General features: G+C 33.9%; 2 protein-coding genes across 2 annotated transcripts; both read right to left on the minus strand.

Moving 5' to 3' along the window:
- Positions 1 to 252: 252 nt before the first annotated feature.
- Positions 253 to 645, minus strand: LOC108327237 (uncharacterized). The gene has a single exon (XM_017560961.1). It carries the CDS (start codon positions 643 to 645, stop codon positions 253 to 255), a length of 393 nt encoding a protein of 130 aa, XP_017416450.1.
- A 3488-nt stretch (positions 646 to 4133) lies between these two features.
- Positions 4134 to 8161, minus strand: LOC108337171 (PLASMODESMATA CALLOSE-BINDING PROTEIN 3). The gene is made up of 3 exons (XM_017573640.2): positions 7570 to 8161; positions 7341 to 7374; positions 4134 to 4609 (listed from the first exon to the last, which is right to left on the minus strand). The coding sequence occupies exons 1-3, from the start codon at positions 7883 to 7885 to the stop codon at positions 4387 to 4389; spliced, it is 573 nt and encodes a 190-aa protein (XP_017429129.1). The 5' UTR covers positions 7886 to 8161; the 3' UTR covers positions 4134 to 4386.
- Positions 8162 to 25264: the final 17103 nt, after the last annotated feature.

The raw sequence follows: 25264 nt of genomic DNA on the forward strand, positions 1-25264 counted from the left end.
AGGAAATGACAAGTCTACAACCCAAACAAAGTCCAGAAAGCAAGAGAAACAGGAAAAACTGTACACAAGACAGAACAAAAACTACCTAGAAAACAAGACCTAAACAAAGAAAAATCTCCCCTAATACACCACACTTAAACTACACAATGTCCTCAGTGTGTCACAATCATCAGATTAACAAACAGAACAGTCAAAAGATATAGATAAGTGCAATAAACGTGAGGAGGGAAGGAGAAAAGAGAACTCCCTGAGTCAGAGGGGAAAAGAGGCGGGGTCAACCAAAGACATCTCCTCCACCACTGCATCCAACAAAGAAGGATTGCTGAGGAAAGGCTTTAGTCTGTGCCCATTAACTTTGAAGCTTTCAACTGTGGATGGACCTTGGATCTCAACTGCACCATAAGGATAAACATTAGTCACAACAAAAGGTCCAGTCCACTTTGATCTCAGCTTAACCCCCATGAGTCCGAGCCTAGAGTTATACAATAAAACCTGTTGGCCAACCTCGAAGTCCTTTCTAACAATTGAACTATCATGGAAATTCTTTGTCTTTTCCTTATAGAACTTCGAGTTTGCATAGGCCTCCAACCGGATCTCATCCAATTCATTCAGTTGCAACTTTCTTTCCTTTCCAACTTGGTCCATGGAGGAGTTGCAAGACTTCACAGCCTAGTATGCCCGATGCTCAATCTCAACTGGTAAATGACATGCCTTTCCAAAGACAACCCGATAAAGAGATATCCCTATAGGTGCTTTGTAGGCAGTCCTGTGGGCCCAAAGAGCATCATCCAACCTATTACTCCAATCTTTCCTATTGGGTTGGACAATCTTCTCCAAAATCCTCTTTATCTTCCTGTTTGAGATCTCAGCTTGCCCATTTGTTTGGGGGGTGGTATGGTATAGAGACTCTATACAGCACGCCATATTTCTTGAGCAAAGCTTGCATGGATCTGTTGTAGAAATGGGTTCCTTGGTCACTAACAATTGCTCCGGGCACTCCAAACCTGCAAAAGAGGTGAGATCTAACAAAATCTACAACAACCCGAGCATCACACTTTTCCTGGCAAAGTTGTTCTCTTGGCAAAAATTATATGACTTGTCCAATTAGTTGGCAAGCTGAGCCAATAAGAGACTGCCACATGTCATTCTCCTTTTCACTCAAAAGCTTTATCACACTTCTTCATCTTCTTTCATCACTGTAATCATCGTCACCATTAACCAATTACACTTCTTCATCTCCTTCCATCTTCTTCGGTTTCTTTGTTGCTTGAATCAAGTGTTGACGCAAATTGAGAAGAAGAATTTAACGTTCTCTGCTGTGAAATCCATAATGGCACGCTGCTTCCCAAGCCCCAATACCCTTTTCCCCTTTCTGTGTTCACCGTTGAGGTTTTGAGATCAAAGAAATGAACTTCGCTTGGGTTTTTTAAGCTCTATATGTAGCTTCAGTTCAAAAATAATTTAACCGATTTTTATTTGTTTACTCAATTGTGTTTTACTAGGATAAAAAACCTCACTATCTTCCAATCTTAGTGTCACACCCTTGCCGTAAACCAATATCGCCGCCGTCACTTGCGCCTCTGCTCTCTCCACTACTGCGCCGCGCCCCATCTTCCTGCCATTCCGCACGATCGCCACACACCCGCTCACGTTCACTCCCATCGCACCAACGCCTGGTAGAGGAGTGTGGTGTAGGTCGCCGTGTGGGTGAGGGCATCAAAACAGTTTCAATCAATACAATCTCTACGCATATACGAGAAAGAGAAGAGTATTACATGATCTGGAAATATACAATGGCACAAGATCTAAGGAAATACAGTATTACAAGATCTGGAAATATACAATGACACAAGTTCCTTTTTCCAAATTTAAATTCAATCTCAACCTCGCTTTAATCATGCGCCACTAAGATGAACTGAAACTATATCAGAAGAACAAAAATGGAAAGTCGGGAAGGACTACTTCCACTCTAGCAATTGCAGCTCTACCTATGTTTATGTCTCTCTCCTCCCTCAACACTTCCTTGTGCCTCTTCTCTTTCACATGTTTGTCTCCTAATACCTTTTAACTAAATTTGAAAATTAAGTAAATAATTTCCTTTTAAAACACAATTTTGTTCCGGCGAGGTGAGGGTGCAAGGTGAGGGCACAGAGGTAGGAAGAAATGGTGGAGTTTGAGGAAGTGGAGAGAAAAATCTTTTCCACCAGAGAGAGGTTTTCAGAGGAGGAGAAGGAGGAAGGTGTAGAAGAGTAAGGGAAATGCAAAGCAATGCCACGTAATAAGAAACTGTACAGCTCATTAAGGTTTTGCCGGGTAGGCAACTCTGCTGTTAATTTTTTTGATACCGTAAGAAAAAAGAACTAACGTGAACGGTTTTTGCAAAATATAGGACAGTTGTGAACTTTTGAAAAAAAGGAGGACAACTTTGAATACACCTTACAAACTGATGAACCAAAATAGGTATTAAACCTTTTTTTTTATTTAAGATCAAAAGTGTTTTTACGTAGACATTAATACCGTATATTCATATTTAATATGACAATCAAATCATTAATGTCGTATATTCATATTTGATATGACAATCAAATCATTAATGTCGTATATTCATATTTGATATGACAATCAAACCATTAATCATTAATACCGTATATTCATATTTAATATGACAATCAAATCATTAATGTCGTATATTCATATTTGATATGACAATCAAACCATTAATGTTCTATATTTATATTTGATATGGCAATCAAACCATTAATTAATCATTAATATCTGCTAATATACCTGCTAACTACCCATAAATGACCGTTGCTCTCTTAATTAGACTTTAATTACCTAAAGTTGTTGCCTTGATCGATCGGCTACCCCCTATCGGTAAGTTGATTCTCATTGTAACTTCGACCGATATTTTTCATATAGTACAATTGTATTGAATCAAATACTTTGTAATTTTTCTTTTTATACACTAAATGAAATTATATTTTTTTTTACAAAGATTCAAGAATCATGCACCAATGCGCACGAGAAGTCTATACAATGCAAAATATATAATTGAAATGTTCAATATGAAACATTTATTTGTAAATTGTTTAAAGTGTAATGATATATAATTGTAATTTATATACTATTGTATATAGATTATGGCTAATTCTCATTGTCATTTATATAATATGTTAGTTCTTGTATAAATTTTGTCTAGATTTGATATTTAAACAGAAAAAAAATAATTCAAAAAACATTTACACTAGATTTCACCTATTACTAAAACTAAAGCATAAGGATTAGACTTCGATTATGATAATAATTAAAGTTTAATCCCTTTTTAATTTTAAAAGTAATTTAAGTTTAAGGATATTAGATTTCTTTTATATAAAAAACTGAAACTTAATATACCTTTAAAATTAAATTATTTTTAAAATAAAAGAAGTATTAAGTTTCCATTATTAAAATAATCAAAATCTAATATTTTTTGTCATTATTTAATTATAATGTCATGTTTCGGTTTCTTGCAAAATCAAAGTCTATAAAAATTTAGAATTCGATTCAAAAATCTACATGTTTCTACTTCCCGTAAATATGCTTTAGTTGTTATAACTCATAATTTTTTCTCCAATGTATATTCATTACCTGGTTAAGTGGTTCCAATTAGTAAGAATGAAAAGTTGTTCACACCATGCAAAACGTCCCCACTCCTAAATGCAATAATTCATTGCTGAACCTTATATTTATGAAAAGAAAAATATGATTCTGTAACTACAATAGGTTATTATATATATATATATATATATATATATATATATATATATATATATATATATATATATATATATATATATATATATATATATATATATAACGATAGATTATGGAGCCCACGTTTTTTATATTCATAATCGCAAGAGTCTATCTTTACACATTGAAATGCACCAGAATCAAGATGGTTCTGTTTCATAAGTGTTCAGATAAACGCAAATATCCATTTTTTATTTCAGTGGTGAAAGTGCTTAACTGATAGGGAAAAAAATTGAGGAATGAAAAAAGAAATTATATGTAAAAGCAAAAAAAAAAAAAATATTTTATAAGCTAAGAGTAGATTACACTATTTGTAAAACATGAGCAATGTTTGCAAAAGGGGACAGTTAATTTGAACTATTGAATTAAATTTATGCCCTGTAAATCAATAATCACATCAGTAAAGACCATGCGACAACCTAGCTGTTCTTTCCTGAATGAATACCACCATGCCATGCTTAACTTGTTCATAACCTAATAATAACCTAAATAATGGGTATAAGTGGTAGTTGCTTAAAATAAGGTTATAAACAACCAAAGGCTCCTTCAACCTCTGACAAAACTGTAAGCCTCCCGAAGATCATACAAAAACTAGGAGATAATGGATACAATGAGAGAGGAAAAGAAAACAAAAAACCATGTGGCTGTGGCTTCTAATGGTGCTCTAGAACTGTCAGGGAATGGAGTGCTCATTCCAGGGGTTAGTCCACCGCTATTGCCCCCACCGTAGAGTGGTGTTGTTGTTGTAGATGATGGCACATTAGGGTTGTTCATAGGAGGTGTTGTTATTGGTGTATTTGGTCCTCCCGCAGTACTGAAAATCAAATAATAAATTTTTTTTGTTAAAAGTTTGACTAACATATTCAGCTATCAATGCAAAGCATTTTCATGGCTTAACACAAAATTCAGTTCCCTAAATCTAGTTTGGAGTTAACCTTTCCCACTATGGAAAACTGTTTTAGTTAACATTTCAACTTATCATTTGAAGGAAAGTTGTGATGCATCTAACTTCTACATTGTAATAACCATGTGGGTGTGATCCCTCTACAAAGAAAATAAAGATTCATCAGGACACGTGAGAGGACAAAAGAACTAGACCAGCATGCCATATAGTTGTCCCTGGTCTTGATCAGCAGTTTTTTTACGCGTTGAAACATGAGAAATCAACACAAAAGGGGTCAAACACATCCCAAGCAATGATTAGATCACACCCGGCATCTTCATGTGATCTCCTATTGTGTACAACAGGCATGATTCCCTTTTTGCTCTGTCTAGGTGAATACTTTTTTACCACATCAATTAATTAAACTTGCTAATCAAATAAACATTTAATTGATTATTCACATAGTTCATAATAAATCACCCGTTATGTATCTAAATGTGATTATCCATCTAAATATTCCTTTCATGTAATGTAAGTCACCTTACTACCAAACTTTACCTAACTGTGTCATGTCAAATCCTACTAGGTACTCTATCTTCTTTTAGGCTTTCTTTCTTTCTTTTATCAGTTAAATTTTGATGGGCTAAAGGTATATGGAAATTAATCTCAGACACATTTGTTTTTATTAAATTGCGTTTCAATAAAGTTGATGTTTTTACAATCAATATATTTTTACCAAACAAAGATTGTTTTTTTTTTTTATTTCAATTGGATCTGTGACTCCACTACACAGTTCTGATTTCTAGTAAAAATAAAAAATCAATTATATCTTTTCTTATCATTCGCTAATGGATTGATGCTATAGTTGCTATAAAGACAAAAACCTGAGCAACTAGAATCAAATATATGAAAAGTGTTGGTGAGTTTATTTCACCCATTGATGCAAAGTACTCATCTAACAATGTCCATAGAATCATGTGTGGATGAGTCAATTTCAGGATCGAGAAAGAACATCCGAACAAGGTACTGGTATGGTATACCATTTTCCTTAGATTATTTATTAATGTCCGAAAACAACATCTGACATAAAAATCAATTACTGAAACACTAAAATGTTGCATCAGATACACTCACTTTACCACACCATAAAGCAAATACCGCATTCTTTTTTAAAAGCAAATACCATAGATAATGCATGATTCATGATTATGAAGCTCAACAGCGTACGATAATGGTGAACCTGAGCCGTTGGATGAAGTGGGCCACGCAGAAGACTTATCCAACGGTCCAATGACAAAATGGAGAAAAAGTAACCAACACATTCTGGGAGCACACAGTGTGTCAGTAAAATAGTACCATCAATATTGTGCAGCCCAAGATTTTGAAAATTTGAAGAAGCAAGAGCACAGATGCCGTTTGGTTCCAAAATTAAAATTAATTCGACGCTTTTTTTTGAAAGCTTTTACACGGTAATATATATATATATATATATATATATATATAATATTAAATTATTTTTAGAAGTGAATTTTAATACAAAATTAAATTTTTGATAAAATTTTATTTAAAAATTTAGAAAGTAAATAAACATAATATTTTAATTTAATTATATTAAATTTTTTAAAATAACAAATACATTTTATACCAAAAAAAAACAGATTTAATATATACCCACATTTTCAACATTCAATTTGAGTACTAGAAGAAAATTATTGTTAATAATCAAATTTCAATTAAAATGGTTTTTAAAATAGATAATTATAATTGTATAAAATTTTGCTTTTTAGTCGCATGCTTTAACATAAGTTCTTTTAGACCTTATTTATAATAATAAGGTTAAATAAGAAATAACATGATAGAGAACAAAATGTTGATATGCATGGCTATTAAAATAAATAATTTTTAAATAAATGAACCCAAATGTAGAGTTTACAAAATAAAATTATAGCTAATAAAATATGTCTAAAATAATTTAGTTTGAAATTTCATATAAAATTGATTGAAAGATGAAAACTTCAAAAAGGATATTTTTATTCTTAAATATGAATTTATCTTTTATTTCTAAAAGAATTCAACAATCATGCTACTTTTCTTACCGAGAAACTGTTAGTTAAAAAAACACTGGGTTAGTGAATGCAGCACAGATACAACAAATTTTGAACAGAAAAGAGGAAAATTAGGCTACCATACGACAGGAGTCACAGACCCATCTTCCTCAATCCACTCATGCATTCCCATTCAATCCACTCATTCATTCCCACTCAAACAAAGAAATCCTCTCTCTCTCTCAAAACAGCCATTTTCTCCACCACCATTACGTGTTCCATGTCCTCTCTATCGTATCAGACACGCCATATCAACCAGACAGACGAAAAGGTACCAAAGAGAATGAATGAATGAAAGAAAGAAAGAAAGGTGAAAATAAACCGCAAAAAATACTGACAACAACAAGAATGAGAATCCACTTACTTCAATGTCAAGAAACACAAACGGCTTCACTTTCACCAATTGTAAATAAATACACTCTCCAAACCATAATAAAGTAAAACTCTTCGTACCATATAATAATATCAGCAGTAGACACATTTTTTATTAACATATCTTTAATATTAATATAATATTAGTAACACAGTGAATTTAAACCATACAGAAAAGGCCATACCTTGCAGTAGAAGGATACACACAAGATCCATAACCTGCAAACACCGACACAAATCCGAGAAACAAATGAAACTATTAAAAAAAACAGCTTAAGAGTAAAAACATGTAAAATCTCATCGATGTGAGATGCCCTTGTCAAACTCAGGAGTAATCGATGTGGGATTCCAACCCAAAATAGAATGACTGAGTAATAGAAAAGAATGTAAATGAGAACAAGAGAGGAGAGATACTGGGATCACTGGTGGCGATGGTGGCAGTGCCAGCAAAATCACAGGACCCAGGAGCTCTGGCTCTGCGCTGATAGTAGCTGTTGAAAGCATAAGAAGCGTGGGCCTGAATGGTGTTAGGGAGAAAACAGAGTCCCTCAGCCTGAAGAGGAAGACAATCAGCACCAGCCCCACATGCATAGTCCAACGCCGTTTGCAGTGCATCATTGCTAGCATCACTCCTGGCCACACACCAACTCGCTGTACCTTGACCAACCACATTCTGGACTCCCACCATCGTGGTTAATAATAGCAGATAAACAAACTTTGCTACTGCCATTGGAGAAAGTTATAGCTGAGTGTTTTGCTTTGCTTAGTTGGTAAAGGTTGAGAGAGAGAAAGAAGAGGGAAGAAGTCTTTGGAGAAAAAGAAGAGATTATATTATGGTGAGTGAGAGAATGGGGAGATGAGAATAGAAGCCACTTTCGATTTCTTTTTCGACTCTCTTTTTCTTATTATCACTACACAACGCATCATAGTGCATCTCGGGTTTCTGTGTTCTAACGTTAATGTCTGCCCCCATCATCAAAATCAAACCTCGCTTCGTATCTTGTGAAACCACTATCAGCTAGTCCTTTTTCTTTTCTCTTTATTCAGGAGAAAAAACAAATGTCATTTACCCGAAACCTGTTTCCTAATAAATACTGTCAGCTTTTATATTTTTTTCTCTTTGGTGCAATCGCTCTATGGAATTATGTTTTTATAAATTTTGACATAATTATGAACATATCAAAAATTAATTGTATATTAATATTTATTATTAGACAATATTTAAGATAAAAGTAAATAAATATTTATAATAATCTGATTATTAGTGATGAAATGAAATGATTTTAAAAGTTTACAAGATGTTTCAAAAATAGTGTCTTTAGTTTTCCTTAATTTGTAGGTTTAAATTACGTTTGAAATTAACATGCGATTTAGCTTTAAAATTAAAAGGTTTAAATTAAATAAAACCAAATCAAGTTGTATACTTCAATTTGAATTGGTTTTGCATTTTTATTTTATAACTTTTATTTCAATTTTATCATTTTGTTTTTATGATAAATAGTTTTAGTTTTAATTAGTTTTTTCATCCTAATATTTTTTATATTTATTTAATATGATTTTTTTTAATTCAATCTTCATAAGTATTAAAAAAATATTAATGTAGTCGTTATATATATATATATATATATATATATATATATATATATATATATATATATATATATATATATATATATATATAAGAAGTGAAATTAATTTTTAGTATTTGTTTTCATAAGTCAAGTGAGTGTAAACTCAGAGACTAGGACTAGACTTGACACCAAACAAGTAGGATGTGTATGGTGATCATGAAGAGTTGACCTTCTCTTATAATAGGCGTATAAGAATGTTAGGAGATCAAGTTAGGGTCTTCTCCTTTTCAAGACATCTCATTTTGATTTAGTTTCTAGAATCTTATTTGTGCTTTTGCTTGTATACCCTTTAGCTTTGTGGTTTTGCTAAGAGACCATTTACCATCACCTATAAAAGAGGCTATTTTATGTAGAGGTTGAATATTTGGAGCAAGATTACCTTATATTTGACTATCTTTGTGAGTATGCCCTGTAACATTCCTTCAGAATGCTACTAAAAACTTAAATATTTTACATGCATATACTAAAAGTAATTATTTTTTTATCATTAAAAAAAATATTAAAACGCTCATTTATTTGATAAAATAAATGTTTTACTCATTAAAGTTTATTCCAATAATAAGAAAAAATGTAAGAATACTCAATCATTAACGTTTGTCTAGACAGTAGTGCAAGAAAATGTGCTTCCAAAGCAATTCCCATGCTTCTCACTATTGTGCATCTAAACTACCATATACAACATTATCTACTTGCGAATAACACAAGTCATACAATTATCACTGGTGGAAACCACAACCATAAACATACAAGGATGAGCTAACTTAAAAGAAACACAATAATTAAAGCTTATAAATAAATAATAATAACATGTCCTAATACAACTTATTTAATCTTTCGTTAATTTATAAATAGCACATTATCAAATATCATCCAACAACAATGAATCCATGCATAGACTCGGCCCAAGAGGTTCAATTATCAACATAGTCCTCGCTTGTAGCTTACCATCCAAAATCAGTTTTTAAGTGTCATTTCCCATCACTCTTCTAGAGAGCTTCCCTAAGCAAGTACACCTTTAGAACTACTATGTCGAGTCCACCACTCCCTACTACTTGTTTAGAGACCACAATTGGAGTCATCAAGGTCAGCTCCCAAAGCCTCCTCACCTCTAGCAGAGACACATGTTTCTCATCTGCCCCATCACATCACATATGCAGGCAATATGTTCATAATAACACATATTTTATATCATATTATCCAACAACTACATAATTTATACCTACATTATTACTACATGCAATATAGAAATCAAATCATATCCTTCAACATATTTTAACTTGTTAAAAAATGAGTGCTTAGTTTCTCACACCAAGAGGGCGGTGAATTGGTGATGCGTAAAAACGTTCACTTTCAAAATCTTTTTCGCAAAGAAGGATGTCTTTGAACTTTTCTTGAAACGCAAGCAAGTTTGTATGTAACGCAACAATAAGCTTAATCGAATACAATGACAGATTAATCGATTATATGCAAAGATAGGGATCAGAGAAATCAAACACTGATTTTTATACCGGTTCGGCCAAGCCTACATCTAGTGTCCTTCCAATCAACCTGAGTTAGAAGTCAATGCACTATAAAGATCTATATTTTTACAACAAGGTTTTTACAGCGACCTCATGTCAAAATGTAAAACACCTCTCTAACCCACTAATCTAAATATAGGCAGTAAACAATACAGAAACGCAACAAGAACACCCTCTTCTGTTGTCAAACCCTTTGAGTTACCCTCAAAGTCAAGAACACAATTCTTCTTCCTGTAATCACAACAGGGAACACCAGCCAATCTTCATGATTGCAGATTTCCTGATCATGCAGTCCACACCTCTTTGTGTAGATAGATCAGACGTTCAAATCCAGTAAACCTTGCTTCGCAAGAAACCTTCAAGTCTTTAATCACCATGGTCAATCTTTGGTTCTTGGAGCTTTTCTTTTCTCTGTAAGATCACATAGCATTTTCTGAAATATATGAAAGTGTTAATTCCCAAAAGTTCTTACAGAATTCAAATCAGCGTCAATTTATAGTATTACACACATCAGACGCATTTTAATCGATTTAGCTATTAATGTAGTCGAATACATTTGACAGTTGTAACAGAATAATAGTAGTCAAAAGCATTAATTGAATACACATTTAATATAATCGATTTGTCATAAATGCTTGGTCAACATATTCAAAAATATGATCGTTGTTACAGTTATGTCAGGCATTTAAACAGTTTTCAAATCAACAACAAACTTAGTTGAATACACATTGCATGCAATCGATTAAGTGAAAACACTTAGCACACTTTTTGAAAACTTTTTGATAGAAGCGTCCTCCATCTTCAAGAATGGAGTGGCTTCTCGGTCCAGAAGTGGCAGCGGAATGAAGAATGGATGGAGATATTCTGGTGCTTGCAAGGTGTTCGATGGAATGTCTGGCAGTGTTTGGATGTGGTGTGGTGAGGAATTCTAACTCAGACGGCCTTCCAAAGGGGAAGGGAGCTAGAGGGAGACAAGCTAAATCAACTATCAGCAATGAACTTGAGAGAATGGCCGGATTTCAGCAGCATTTCATTATCAAACTCAAGTTATCTTTTACAGTGAATCAAGCTCTCTTTTATAAAAGAAGAGAAGCTTGGAGAAGTACAAGGAAAGCTACATATTGAACACGTGCATGAATCTAGAAGAAGTGTGCAGGAGAAGTGTCACGGTTGGGTTGCATGTTTCATGTGCAAAGCATTCAAAACGTGTTCAAGGTGATGAAGTTGGTCTACTGTCGTTGAGCGGCAGGTGCGCTGTGCGCTATGCGGTGGCAGCAGATGCACTCTTCATTGCTTCCTTTGTTCTCCTTTGCTTGGCTAGCCTATCAAGGTGTATAGGCATGGTTCTCCACCTTTATTAGTAACTACAAAACAAGGTAAAGATATTTAGTTTAAAGAAGAACATGCTAAGACTTAGAAAGAAAAGATCCTTTTGTTTATTGAACTTCCCTTTCTTAATCTTAAGTTGATATTTCTTTGGATGGGAAGTCCCTAAAGGGGTTGCCATCATTCCCTTCCTCTTTAAAAACGATTTGTCCTCAAATCGGGTAGAAAGAAAGAAGCACAATTGTGGTTTTTATTTTCCACCTGGGTCAAAAATATATCTACAAAAAATAGCAACAATTAGTATGATTAAAAGGATGTATGCAAAGATGAGAAGAGAAAATGAAGGCCTTTTGACAAAAAATTTATTAGAAGAAGTCTTGGCCTTTAATATAGTTTTGGTTTCACTTTGTTTTGAACATTCCCCATGAGAAAATGAAGAAACAAAGTGATGTTTTTGAGAAGAAGAGTCAAGGTATTTACCTGTTAATGAAGAAGTTAACAACATGCATACCTTTGTCTCCTTCTTCTTTTCTTGAGAAGGTTGCTTGTCCAACCTATTTTCTTGTATTCTTTCTTTTTCAATTTTTTCTTTGATTTTTATCTCATCCTCTTTCACTTGTTCAGGTGTTAGAGGAATCAATGTGATTTTATTTCCTTTATGGAGGAAAGTTATTTTGTTGGTATAGCCATCATGAGTGGAGTTATGATCATATAGTCATGGCCTACCAAGTAATACATGCCCAGCATCCATTGGAACAACATCACATAAAACATTTTCTTCATAGTTGCCAATGGATATTGGTATGGTTACCTGTGTATTCACTACTATTTCTTCATCCTCTGTTATCCACTGAAGCTTATAAGGCTTGGGATGAGAAATAGTAAGTAAGGCCAATTTGTTCACCACTCTAGAACTACAATAATTGCAAGAGGAACCACTATCCACAATCAATGAACAAGTGTTTTCAAAGATTTTGCATCTTGTTCTGAATAGGTTTTCCCTTTGTGATTGTTCTAGTTCTTGGGATTGACTTCCAAGAAGTCTTCTTACCAATAATAACTCACCTTCACAAGGTAAGGCTTCTTCCTCAGATATAGAAGTATCTGAGTCACTAGAAGAATCTTCACTTTCATTTTGATGGTCTAAGAGATAAGTAGACCGTTTATGAGGACACTCAAAAGAATAATGTCCTCTTTCTCCACACTTAAAGCATCTGGTCTCTCTACCCCTTGTTTCTTTTGAAGATTCTTTGTGAAAGGTATTTCTTTCTCGCTCTCTCTCTTTTTCTTTACCTCTAACTTTCTCTTTCTCTTTTTCTTGAGGTTTTTCATACCTTATAGGATTACCCTTCCTCTTAGGATCTTTCCTATACTCGGAGGTGGTAGGATAATTCCTTTTAGTGGAAGTTTTTCTTCTAATTTGTTCTTCCACTCTCACACATTGCTGCACAAAGTCATTGAGATCTAAATAAGGTAAAAGCTCTACCTTATCTCTGATATCATAGTTAAGACCGCTTTGGAACCTAGCTATGGTGAATCTCTCTTCCTCTTTGATTCCAGCTCTTAACATGAGTAATTCCGACTTTTGTCTATATTCCTCAACACTCATGTTTCTTTGTTAAAGTCTATGGAGCTTGTCCATGACCTCTCTAGCATAGTAGGCTGGAACATGCCTCCGATGCAAGGCTGCCTTTAACTCATTCCAATATTGGATGGTATAGTCGCCATGCATCTTTTGATCTCTAATTATGGAGGTCCACCAATAGAGGGCTGCACCTTGAAAAGTCAAGGTGGCTAGGGTCACTCTCGTCCTATCATCTATGTGGTAACACTCAAATATTTGTTCAACCTTCATCTCCCACTCAAAATATTCTTCCACATTGTCTCTGCCATAGAATGTGGGAAGGTCTAATTTGGGTTCCACATGATGGTCTCTATGATGGTGGTGTCTCCTAGGAGGGTGTTGATAGTGATCATAAGGATGAAAACTATTGTGATCACTATGTTGGGAATGATCACCATGATCATGGTGTTGCCTATGAGAGTGTTCCTCATGATTTTGTCCTCTCTGATTGAGAGTGAGGTTATTAACCATCTGTTTGAGTTCATTTAACTCAACTTTAGTTTTATTAAGTTCCTCTCTCAATTGCATATTGTCTTGATCATGATGAAAGGTACCTTGAACACTAGAGTTACTCATACTTGTGAAGTAGAGAAAAGATTTTCAAAAGAGTTTTGAAAGGCTTCACAAGTGTTGAGTCAAAAACTTTTCAAAGATTTGTTTTTGTATTTTTGGTGAATGACTTCTAGAGAGATTCTAAAGGTGAAGAAACCGAATAGCTTCTAGGAAGGAGAGGTGAGTCTCAACGAACAAGCTTAAAAACCTTGTCCTTCCTTAGCCAGAGTTTCTCCTGTTTCTTACCCAAGTTTCAATGGAGAAGTCTTTCAAAAACTTTTGGAATGCAACAGTGAGATGTGCCTAGAAACCAAAAGAAGGCTTATCTATATGAGCGCGCACCTAGATATCACGGAGACTTAAAACAGAAATTAAACATCAAGCAAAATTATAAGAAAGAATGCAAGTGGAAAGAAGGAATAAGACACGACCCTAAGTGAAAGTGTAAGTGACACTTGGAGCCACTTGACACACTTTCACACTAAGATGCGTGCTATTACAATGTTTAATGGAGTACTTGGAATTGCTAGCTAAGCATTTTTCCAAGCCACTCAAGTTTTAAAAGTAAAAGAAAGTTGAACTCAAATGTTCTGTGATATAAAGCAAAGTACAATTAAAAAGTGTTTGCAAATGAAGAACCAAATGTGGCTGTTGTTTCAGGGTGCAAGAATGGCCAATTTGCTGCGTTTAGCTGCAGAAGAATAGGTGCTGGAACTGGGTGTTGGCCAGCAAAAGAATGTGCTCTTTGGAGTCCAAGCTTGTAGCCACTTTAACAAGTCTTCCACTCCTTAATATGCTACCCCTTTGGAGAAGCCATCTGGATGTTTAAGACTTCACCACAACATCACACCAAACATACAAAACCAGCAAAACAGTGAGCATCAACACACTTTACTGCACCAGAGTTTTTCAGTGAAAACCAGTTTTATAGCACAATGGAAAGCCAACAAAGTTGAATTCTAATAAATTTGGGGCTGGAAAAAGAGATAGCACTCAAAGGAAACCTAAGAGAGGATCTAGAACAGATTATAAAAGCAATAAAAACTCAAAAACAGTGATGGAGTTGTGTGCTTCGAAACTGTTTGATAAAACTCAAAACTGTTTGATAAAATGCCACAAAGAATAGCAGATTATTGTGTTTTCTGGTTTGTACTTTCAAAACTGGATTGCTGGGAGTAATTGGCTTTTTATATCATTTATTTTCATTGGTATAAGGAGTGAAAAGTATATGGAAACAGAATCCCAGCTCTTGCCAATCCAGAAATGTAAATCAAACAAATGAACAATATCAAACATCAAAGAATTTTGTGACTGCACCAGAAACAAAGGCTGGAAAAAATTGGAAACAATAGTGGTCAACTTGAATGCTGCTGTGGTTAATGCTTAATTGATAGTTCCAGCAAGTGTATATGATGAAATTGAATGTGTGCAATCACTTAGGCAGCAAAGAAAGTAACCACAACAAAATATCACTGGTTCACTTCCAATTTTAGTCAAAATTGATGGTTTAAGAAGTGATTTTGCATATTGTCTGGAAAAGAACCAAATGAACAGTGCACACAAGTTTAAAATGGTAAAATAAACTTGCACAAACGGTAAGAATGCATTGAAACAATCCTATTCATCAAATCACATCAGCTGTAGCCAAAAATGCAGCAAAATTTGGTGGTTTAAAGGTGAATTCTGCATATAGGCATCTTAATGACCATTTGACCAGTGCACACAAGTTTCAAATGACAAAATACACTTGCTCAATTGTTGAGAATGCATAGAAACAGCCAGTAGCTTCGTATGACAGTAGCAGTTGCCAAAATTCAAGAAAATTGGACCAAAACTGCATCAGATTTGAAAACTAAGTGGAATCAAAGCTGGAAAGCACAAACAAAGGTTATGGAAGTCCTAATTGACTAGATCTAGGTTTAAAATATGAGCTAGCAGAGATTAGGTGACCTAAAACACAGCAAGGAAATGAAGCACGGTGCATAACTTGGATGAAACAGTAACAACACTTTGTTGCAACATTTGAACGACTCAACCATACTTTTTGCAATACAATGATTAATATGAGTTGCTACACCTTTAGCAATGCTTAACAACACCAAAGAGACTTGCACAAGGCTTAAGAAGCAAGAAATTTGCACTGTAACAGATTCAAACTAGTGCACCAGAGTTGGAAAGTTATGCAAAATTTGTAAAACAGAATCAACTTGTTGTCAATGCTTTAGCTCATGTGATCAAAGCTAGACAATGTCTCATTGCTTTATATGATCCATGTATAGCTATCAGTGCACTGAACTCATTTAAAACGAAAAAAATTAAAGGCTGAACAGAATCAAACATTTGACAGAATGAAAACTGCAACACTTTTGCACATGACAGTGGACAAACTGGAAAATTACAATGCAGGCTGAATTGAACCAAACACAAATGATTTGCACCGATTAAAATGATTGAAAAACTCTAAGGAACAGTGAACGAAAACAATTATTCACTCAAACATAAAATCAAATCACAGAATATCAGAAAAAAAAAAATCAAACAGTTGGTGACAGAGAACGGCACAACATGGACAAAACTGGGAATGAATGAAAGAGAAACTTAGCTCGTTGAAGCACAGCAAGGAACCTGGATCTGGATGCCAAATGATAGAAGCGTCCTCCACCTTCAAGAATGGAGTGGCTTCTCGGTCCAGAAGTGGCAGCGGAATGAAGAATGGATGGAGATATTCTAGTGCTTGCAAGGTGTTCGATGGAATGTCTGGCAGTTTTTGGATGTGGTGTGGTGAGGAATTCTAACTCAGACGGCGTTCCAAAGGGGAAGGGAGCTAGAGGGAGACAAGATAAATAAGCTATCAACAATGAACTTGAGAGAATGGCTGGATTTTAGCAGCATTTCATGATCAAACTCAAGTTATCTTTTACAATGAATCAAGCTCTCTTTTATAGATGAAGAGAAGCTTGGAGAAGTACAAGGAAAGCTACATATTGAACACGTGCATGAATCTAGAAGAAGTGTGCAGGAGAAGTGTCATGGCTGGGTTGCAAGTTTCATGTGCAAAGCATTCAAAACGTGTTCAAGGTGATGAAGCTGGTCTGCTGCGGCAGGTGCGCTATGCGCTATGCGGTGGCAGCAAATGCACTCTTCATTGCTTTTTGTTCTTCTTTGCTTGGCTAGCATCTCAAGGTGTATAAGCATGGTTCTCCACCTTTATTGGTAACCTACAAAACAAGGTAAAGATATTTAGTTTAAAGAAGAACATGCTAAGACTTAGAAAGAAAAGATCCTTTTGTTTATTGAACTTCCCTTTCTTAATCTTAAGTTGATATTTCTTTGGATGGGAAGTCCCTAATGGGGTTGCCATTACTTTTCTTCTCAAAATATCTCACAACACACTTGTAAAGTATTTGTGCAAACCCACGAGTTTTAATCGATTTTACCCATAATGTAATCGACTTAAAAACTGTTGTTTTGCCACACTTTAAAGTTAAACATAAGTGCTTGTGATTTTTCATATCTGAAAACATATGTTATGCATACGCAGATAAAATCACATATCAATCACAGTGGTATGCTTTAATCAACACAATAATGTTCACATATATGCTTTTAACAGATATAACACAATAATCAAAAGCATATTACATGTATAACACTGCATACATGTGTTATTATTAATTATGTGTTGTCATCATCAAAAACACAGTTATCACTGAGATTGTGGGTTCAGCTAAACTTGTGCTTCCCCTATCAACAATCTCAACAATATCCCCCTTTTTTGATTATGCACAACCATGATTAATAAAACCATGTTGTACAAGCACAAGCAAAGATTGTTCACAATTACAATTCTCCAATTTCATCAAAATTCTTCCCCTTTGGGCATTATCAAAAAAGGTATACAGAGTAATTGAAACACAAATAACCAAACATATAGAGATGCATGAGTTAAGATAACAAAATTAATTTGATGCCCCCTATCAATGATATTCACATGAACTAAATATTTTCTCCCCCTTAATGGAAACATGTGAACAACTTAGCAATATGCAATGCTTCCCCTGTTATTATGCATTGTTTCAACTTCAATTCACAGATGCACAATGCAGTACAATTAGAGTATTATCAGAGCATATAATAGCATATTCAAGTAATGTATCAAAGCAGATATACAACAGTAATATCAAAGCAGATATACAACAGTAATATCAAAGCATAATTGATATATTTTCAATGACCAAAACAGTTTTAACACTTAATATCTCATGAACATATTCACAACGGATAAACACAGAGATATAAAATGCATAAACATTCAACTGATAGTAAGAGGTTAGAAGATATAAGATAATAGCAGTTTGGAATCTTCAAACTCAGTTACGAAACACAATCGATTAGATTTCTATCGTAATCGATTTCTTTGCTGCCGAGTCTTGTAGATTTCCCATTCTAGCTCAGTCAGCAAACAATGTTCCTACATAACCTTTTAGGCTTAACTAGATCAAGTATTTTATTAACAATGCAGTACAATAATCAACACAGATAATGTATGAGTATGCAATGATGTAAATGTAATAGTGAAATATATCAAGTTGCATACATACACAATGTAATCGATTTCGTTATTGATTAATTCATCATTTGCAACAAGTCATCCACACACAGATTGAAAAACAAAAAAAATTGATTTCATTCATGATCAAACAATTATTACAATCAGATTTAACCCAAAACTATGTGGCATATAATGCCAATCATTACAAGTAGAACAAAGCAAAAAATCACAGAACAAAATTATGGCCTTAAACAATCCTAATCTGAGTTAGACATGTCCATGGAATCCTTTTCAGAATTTTCAGTTGATGATTCCTTCCTATCCTTCTTCTCAAGCTTCGTAAGTCTTTCAGATATATTTTTGAATTGTTCTACAACAAATCTTTCAAAATTTGTTTCAGGAATGAAGGTTGTGCGATCCTCAATGAAGGCAGGTGTGCTTCTAGAACTTTGAACCAAATTTTCTTCATCTTTGAAGCACCATCCCTTCATGGTCTTCACCAAGCCTATGGAGGTAAGGGTATTTCTGTTAATCACATTAGAACCATTACAGGAGCACTTATTTTCCCATTTACATCCACACCTTGAAGCGTCAGGATTTTGTTGATTAACACAACATATGGTAGATATCTTGCATGTTTGGTTCCTGTTTCAATCATATGATCCTCTTCCACCCAATTTGCAGGAACATCATTCTTGATGGCATATAGCAGGAAGACATCTTCAGTCGTCATTCTGTCTTGCAACAGCCTTCCCGGTAGAATCACCTATGCAAGGATGTGAATTGTCATCCTCTCTTCCTTGTTTAATCCTTCATGTACATACAATCTTTCAATCGTGTATCTACCTGGAAATCTTAACCATTTTCTGTAAACATCTTTCTTTTTCAACCACATATTAGTCTCAGAGTTGCGTAGGTGGGACAATAAACCTTCATCTTTCAACCCAGCTACTTGCAACCAAACACTATTGTCAATGTAGATATTGACCCCTTTCACTCTAGACAGAATAACTCCAATTACGCTTTTCAGATTATTGTAAAATACCCTCACCAAGTCAGGGAACCAGTCACCCTTCATCTGTACCAGTGTGGAAAGCCCATGTGTTTCGATCCATTTTGTATAGTGGAAGCCCTCTTTTTCAAATAGTTTGAGGTTCAGATATTTGTGATGAACAATATGTTTAAACTTCGTCCATCTCAGAAATTCTTGACGAGTCTCTTCATCACTGATCCATCCGGCGAGATCAGCATTTCTTGCAGTCACAACAACCATTCCTCTGTTTCTTGAAGGATGAGATGAAGAAGCCATTTGATTTTTGGATTCCACTGACAGAACACACTAAATTGTGTACAGGACTTTCAAACATAACACTTATAAAGGCGGGAAGAAGAATCTTACAAAATCAGTCTCATCTAAATCTTCCAAAATATAAATCCCATAGTAGAGAATTTTAATCGATTTTATTAAAGTCATAGTCGACTTTGTGTATGACAGAGTTATAAAAAAACAGAGAAACACATACACAGAACATAATCAACTCTATACATAACACAATCGATTAAAAATCGTGCAATCAGACTTTCATACAAACAGATCAATCAATTAACACACTCATCAAACATGCATATAACAATCATTCATACAAATACTTATAATGCATGAGTGCATGAAAAAGATCAGTTACCACATTCAGAGACTCGTCCTTGAGCACTGTTTTTGCTTCAGCAACAACTTATTTACCAGCAAAACAATTAAACGGTTTTGTAGCTGGTACCCAGATGAACTTGGGTCCTTTCTTGTCAGTTGCTGAGGGTTGTTCCTTAGGAATCCACTTATATTTTCCCTTTGGAACCCTAACCTTTCTGTAGTAGCAATTTCTAACATTATGACCAATAGTATTGCAGTAAAAACAAGAATTTGTAATAGGCTTACTGAGATCAATAAACTTATTTGAATTAATCCTATTACTCTTTGCTTTGTAGCCAATACCTTATATTTTAATTGCTCTTCCAGATTATCTTAACACAACATCTAGATTTTCTTTTCCTTGAGTGAATTTAGCTAAAGTACTGGTTAAGTAATCAATTTTTTCTATGTGCACAGGACAGTTATCACAATTCTTTTCAACAATCTTTATTTCAGTTTTAACATTTTTTTAGCAGATTGTAATGCAACTTCTAATTTACTTTCTAGCTTTTCATTATCCTTTATAAGGTTATCAATTCTATATTCATAATCTTTCCTTTCAGAAGATAATCAATTCACCTTGCATTGGAGTCGCATGGCCTTTACATGTATTTCTTGAAATGCATCCAGTAGCAAGTGGTACTTGTCTTCGATCAGTTCATTCTCGAAATCACTATCACTGTCATCATCAGAGTGTGTAGAGCCTACCATGAAACATAAATTTGACTCCTCTTCAACACTACAATCATCATCACTTGAAGAATCTCCATCACTGTTTTCCCAGGCTATGTAGGCTTTCTTTTGCTTGCTCTTTTTTTCCTGAGGATACTTGGTGGTTGCTTTCTGGTTATTCTTCAAGTCTGGACAGTCAGGCTTTATGTGGCCATCCTTTCCGCATTCATAACATGGCACAATGTTGCTTCTTGAACTTTTCTTTCCTCCTTTTGAAAAACCTGCATTGTCAGTCACAAAATTTCTATTCTTCATGAATCTATTAAATTTTCTCATCATCATATTCATGATTTCCTTTTCTGATACTTCTACATCTGATTCAACTTCAGATTCAGCCTTCTTTGAGGATTTCTTGCTTGTGACTTTGAGGGAATCGATTTCTTTTCTTTGATTTCTTTTTCCCCTTTCAACCTTTCGAGTTCTAATTCATGCTCGCTAAGCTTGCCAAAAAGGGTTGCCATATTCATGTTAGTTAAATCTCTATATTCTGATATAGCAGTTACCTTTGGCTGCTGATATAGCAGTTACCTTTGGCTGCTAGCTTCTGTTTAAACTCTTCAGGATTTTGATGTTAATCTCTTCTTTCTCAAAATATTTCCCGAGAGCCATTAGATGGTTGAAAATGTGTGTAAACCTCTTCTGCACATCATAGATGGTCTCCCCGACCTTCATCCTGAACAACTCATATTCCTGCACAAGAGAGTTCTTTCTAGCACGTTTTACCTCGTCAGTACCTTCATGTGTCACTTCAAGAACTTCCCACATTTCTTTGGTAGTTTTGCATTGGGAAATCTTGAAAAACTCATCCATAGTTAGTGCATAAGCAATTACATTTCTAGCTTTAACATCGTACTGTGCTCTCCGGTTCTCATCTTGAGTCCACTTAGAAAAAATTTTCAAAACAGTTTTTCCATTTACAACATGAGTGGGTTCAAATGGACCATTGAGTGTAGCATCCCATACACCTTTTTCCACAGATTCAAGAAAAAATTTCATCCTAATTTTCCATAATGCATAGTTTTCACCAACAAATAGAGGTGGTCTATTTGTTGATGCACCTTCACCAAAAGTTTGAGAAACAAAAGTAATTTTTCTCGATCGAATCGATTAGACAAAAATCTTAATTGATTTATTTTTCAAATATCTTATGAAAACCAGCTCTGATGCCACTTGTTAAAAAAGGAGTGCTTAGTTTCTCACACTAAGAGGAGGTGAATTGGTGATGCGTAAAAACATTCACTTTCAAAATCTTTTTCGCAAAGAAGAATGTCTTTGTACTTTTCTTGAAACGCAAGAAAGTTTGTATGTAATGCAACAATAAGATTAATCGAATGCAATGATAGATTAATTGATTATATGCAGAGATAGGGATAAGAGACATCAAACACTGAATTTTATACTGGTTCGGCCAAGCCTACATCTAGTGTCCTTCCAATCAACCTAAGTTAGCAGCCAATGCACTATAAAGATCTAGGTTTTTACAACAAGGTTTTTACAACGACCTCACGTCAAAATGTAAAACACCTCTATAACCCACTAATCTAAATATACAGACATGCAGCAAGAACATCGTCTTCTGCTGCAAACCCTTTGAGCCACCCTCAAAGTCAAGAACACAATTCTTCTTCCTATATTCACAACAGGGAACACCAACCAATCTTCACGATTGCAGATTTCCTGATCATGCAGTATACACCTCTTTGTGTAGATAGATCAGACGTTCAAACCCAGTAAACCTTGCTTCGCAAGAAACCTTCAAGTCTTTAATCACCACGGTCAATCTTTGGTTCTTGGAGCTTTTCTTTCCTCTGTAAGATCACACAACGTTTTCTGAAAGATATGAAAGTTTTAATTCCCAAAAGTTCTTACAGAATTCAAATCAGCGTCAATTTATAGTATTACACACATCAAACACATTTTAATCAATTTAGCTATTAACGTAGTCGAATACATTTGACAGTTGTAACAGAATAATAACAGTCAAATGCATTATTTGAATATGCATTTAATATAATCAATTTCTCATAAATGCTTGGTCACCATATTCAAAAATATGACCGTTGTTACAGTTATGTCAAGCATTTAAACAGTTTTCAAATCAACAACAGACTTAGTTGAATACACATTGCATGCAATCGATTAAGTGAAAACACTTAGAACACTTTTTTAAAACTTTTCTTCTCGAAATATCTCACAACACACTTGTAAAGTATTTGTGCAAACCCACGAGTTTTAATCAATTTCACCCCTAATGTAATCGACTTAAAAATTGTTGTTTTGCCACACTTTAAAGTTCAACAAAAGTGCGTGTGGTTTTTCATCTCTGAAAACATATGTTATGCATACACAGATAAAATCACATATTAATCACAGTGGTATGCTTTAATCAACACAATAATGTTCACATATATGCTTTTAACAGATATAACACAGTAATCAATAGCATATTACATGTATAACACAGTAGATACATGTGTTATTATTAATTATGTGTTGTCATCATCAAAAACATAGTTATCACTAAGATTATGGGTTCAACTAAACATATGCTCCTCTTATCAACAATCTCAACATAACTCAAAACATGTTATCAAACCAACAACACAATCAGGCATTGTTTCACACCCTAGTTCATCACCACATCGTTCAAACTAACAATTGCAATCCATAAACCAAGGCCACATATATGTGAATAACCAAGTCATATTACCACAATGTAATAATCCAATCAGTATGTGTTTCTCACATAACTTCCTATCAGACATGGTTTCACACCCTATTTCATCACCCACATCGTTCAAACAAACAATTGTAATCCATAAACTAATGCTAAATTCATGAGAATAACCAAGTCATATTATCACAATGTAATAATACAATCAGTATGCCTTTCCCACATAAACTTCCTATCACCTTGCCTGTTCACCAAAGCCTTATAGACATGGCCCTTTCCCTTGCTTTCCAAAAGCCTTATGATTAAAAACTTTATATGTTCACCAAAGCCTTATGGTCAAAGAACACTTACTCAACTTTTCCAAGACCCTACGAGCAAAAACTATGTCTCCTCACCAAAGCTTTATAGATAAAACACATTTACTTAGCTAACACTAAGAGCCTTACAAGTAAAACTCTATCTGCTCACCAAACCCTTACGGATAGAGCGCATTTACTTAGCTTAACAAAACTACTACAAAATTATGAATAAATAACATTTTTTTTTCTAATAGACAATGTTTTTCAAGCGTTGTTTATTGGCATGTTATCTATTAATATATAACGCTTCCCAAAAAGTGTTATCTAATGGTTACCTATAGAAAGTACTTTTTACAAAAAGCATTCTTTTTTAGGCCACCAATAAAAAATGCTTTTTCGAACAAGTGTTGTCTATTGGTTCAATTTTTTTTAATAATTTATTTAAGGTTAAAACTCTCGGATGATCCTCGTATGTGTATTAGAATCTTAATTCAGTCTTATCGTTTTAATTTGTCTTAATTAGGTCCTCATTTTTTAAAATGTGATGCGATTTAGCCATTTTCGTTAGTATAGTATTAATGACATTAACTCAGTGCCATGTGTAAGTTTGGAGTTTTTTTTTGTGTTTTTCTTAATTTTTTTAATTCTTTTTTTCAAAAAGAAACTTTGGCACATGTCAAATGAGGGTCCTACCACGTGGCAAAGATAGTGTGATATGGTAATGACAGTACCACGTGTTACTAATGGAAAAAATGTCATGTGAAAAATCTCAATTTAGTCAATTTATTTGTATTTTATCTCAATTTATTCCTAATTTTTTTTTAAAGTAGAGTAATTTCATCTCTCTTCAAAGTAAGACCAAACTTAACTGTTATATAAATATATAATGATATTTTCATTAAAATTGATATTTTTACTAAATATTTTTAATAATATTAAATTTATTTAATTTTATATTTTATATTGAACTTTATTTAAATTTGGTTTTAAATATTTATATATTAATAATTTCTATATAAATGTTAGAGTTTGTTTAAAAATAACAATATTATAAATTCAAATATACAATTTTAAAATAGTTTTATAACAATTTAAAATTAAAAAAAAATTAAATAAAATTCAAAGTAAAATATTAATTTAAATAAACTTAATCTTATTAAAATATTAATTTTACTAAAAATATCATTATTAAAATTATAACATTTATTAAGGATAGAAAAATGGATCAACCTGACTCGTTTAACCCTAGCTCAATATTAGCCTGCCAAAGAGGGTTGGGTTGTGGTGAAAAGTTAAATTTTAATGAAAATATCATTATACATTTATATAAAAGCTAAATTGGTCTTCATTTGTAAAGGGATGAAATTACTTCAATTTTAAAAAATGTGGGCCTGAATTGAGACAAAATACAAATAAAAGGACTAAATTAAGACATTTTACGACACTTTCCCCAATAGTGACACATGACACTGTCATGACAATGTCACATTATCTCTACCACGTGGTAGAATC

The sequence above is a fragment of the Vigna angularis genome, chromosome 1, assembly GCF_016808095.1.
Source record: "Vigna angularis cultivar LongXiaoDou No.4 chromosome 1, ASM1680809v1, whole genome shotgun sequence".
Lineage (NCBI taxonomy): Eukaryota > Viridiplantae > Streptophyta > Magnoliopsida > Fabales > Fabaceae > Vigna > Vigna angularis.

Coding starts and splice junctions, on each gene's coding strand:
- LOC108327237 (XM_017560961.1), bottom strand. CDS start 645: ATGGACCAAGTTGGAAAGGAAAGAAAGTTGCAACTGAATGAATTGGAT.
- LOC108337171 (XM_017573640.2), bottom strand. CDS start 7,885: ATGGCAGTAGCAAAGTTTGTTTATCTGCTATTATTAACCACGATGGTG. Junction 7,375..7,569: donor CATCGCCACCAGTGATCCCA/GTATCTCTCCTC, acceptor CGGTGTTTGCAG/GTTATGGATCTTGTGTGTAT. Junction 4,610..7,340: donor GTGTATCCTTCTACTGCAAG/GTATGGCCTTTT, acceptor TTTGATTTTCAG/TACTGCGGGAGGACCAAATA.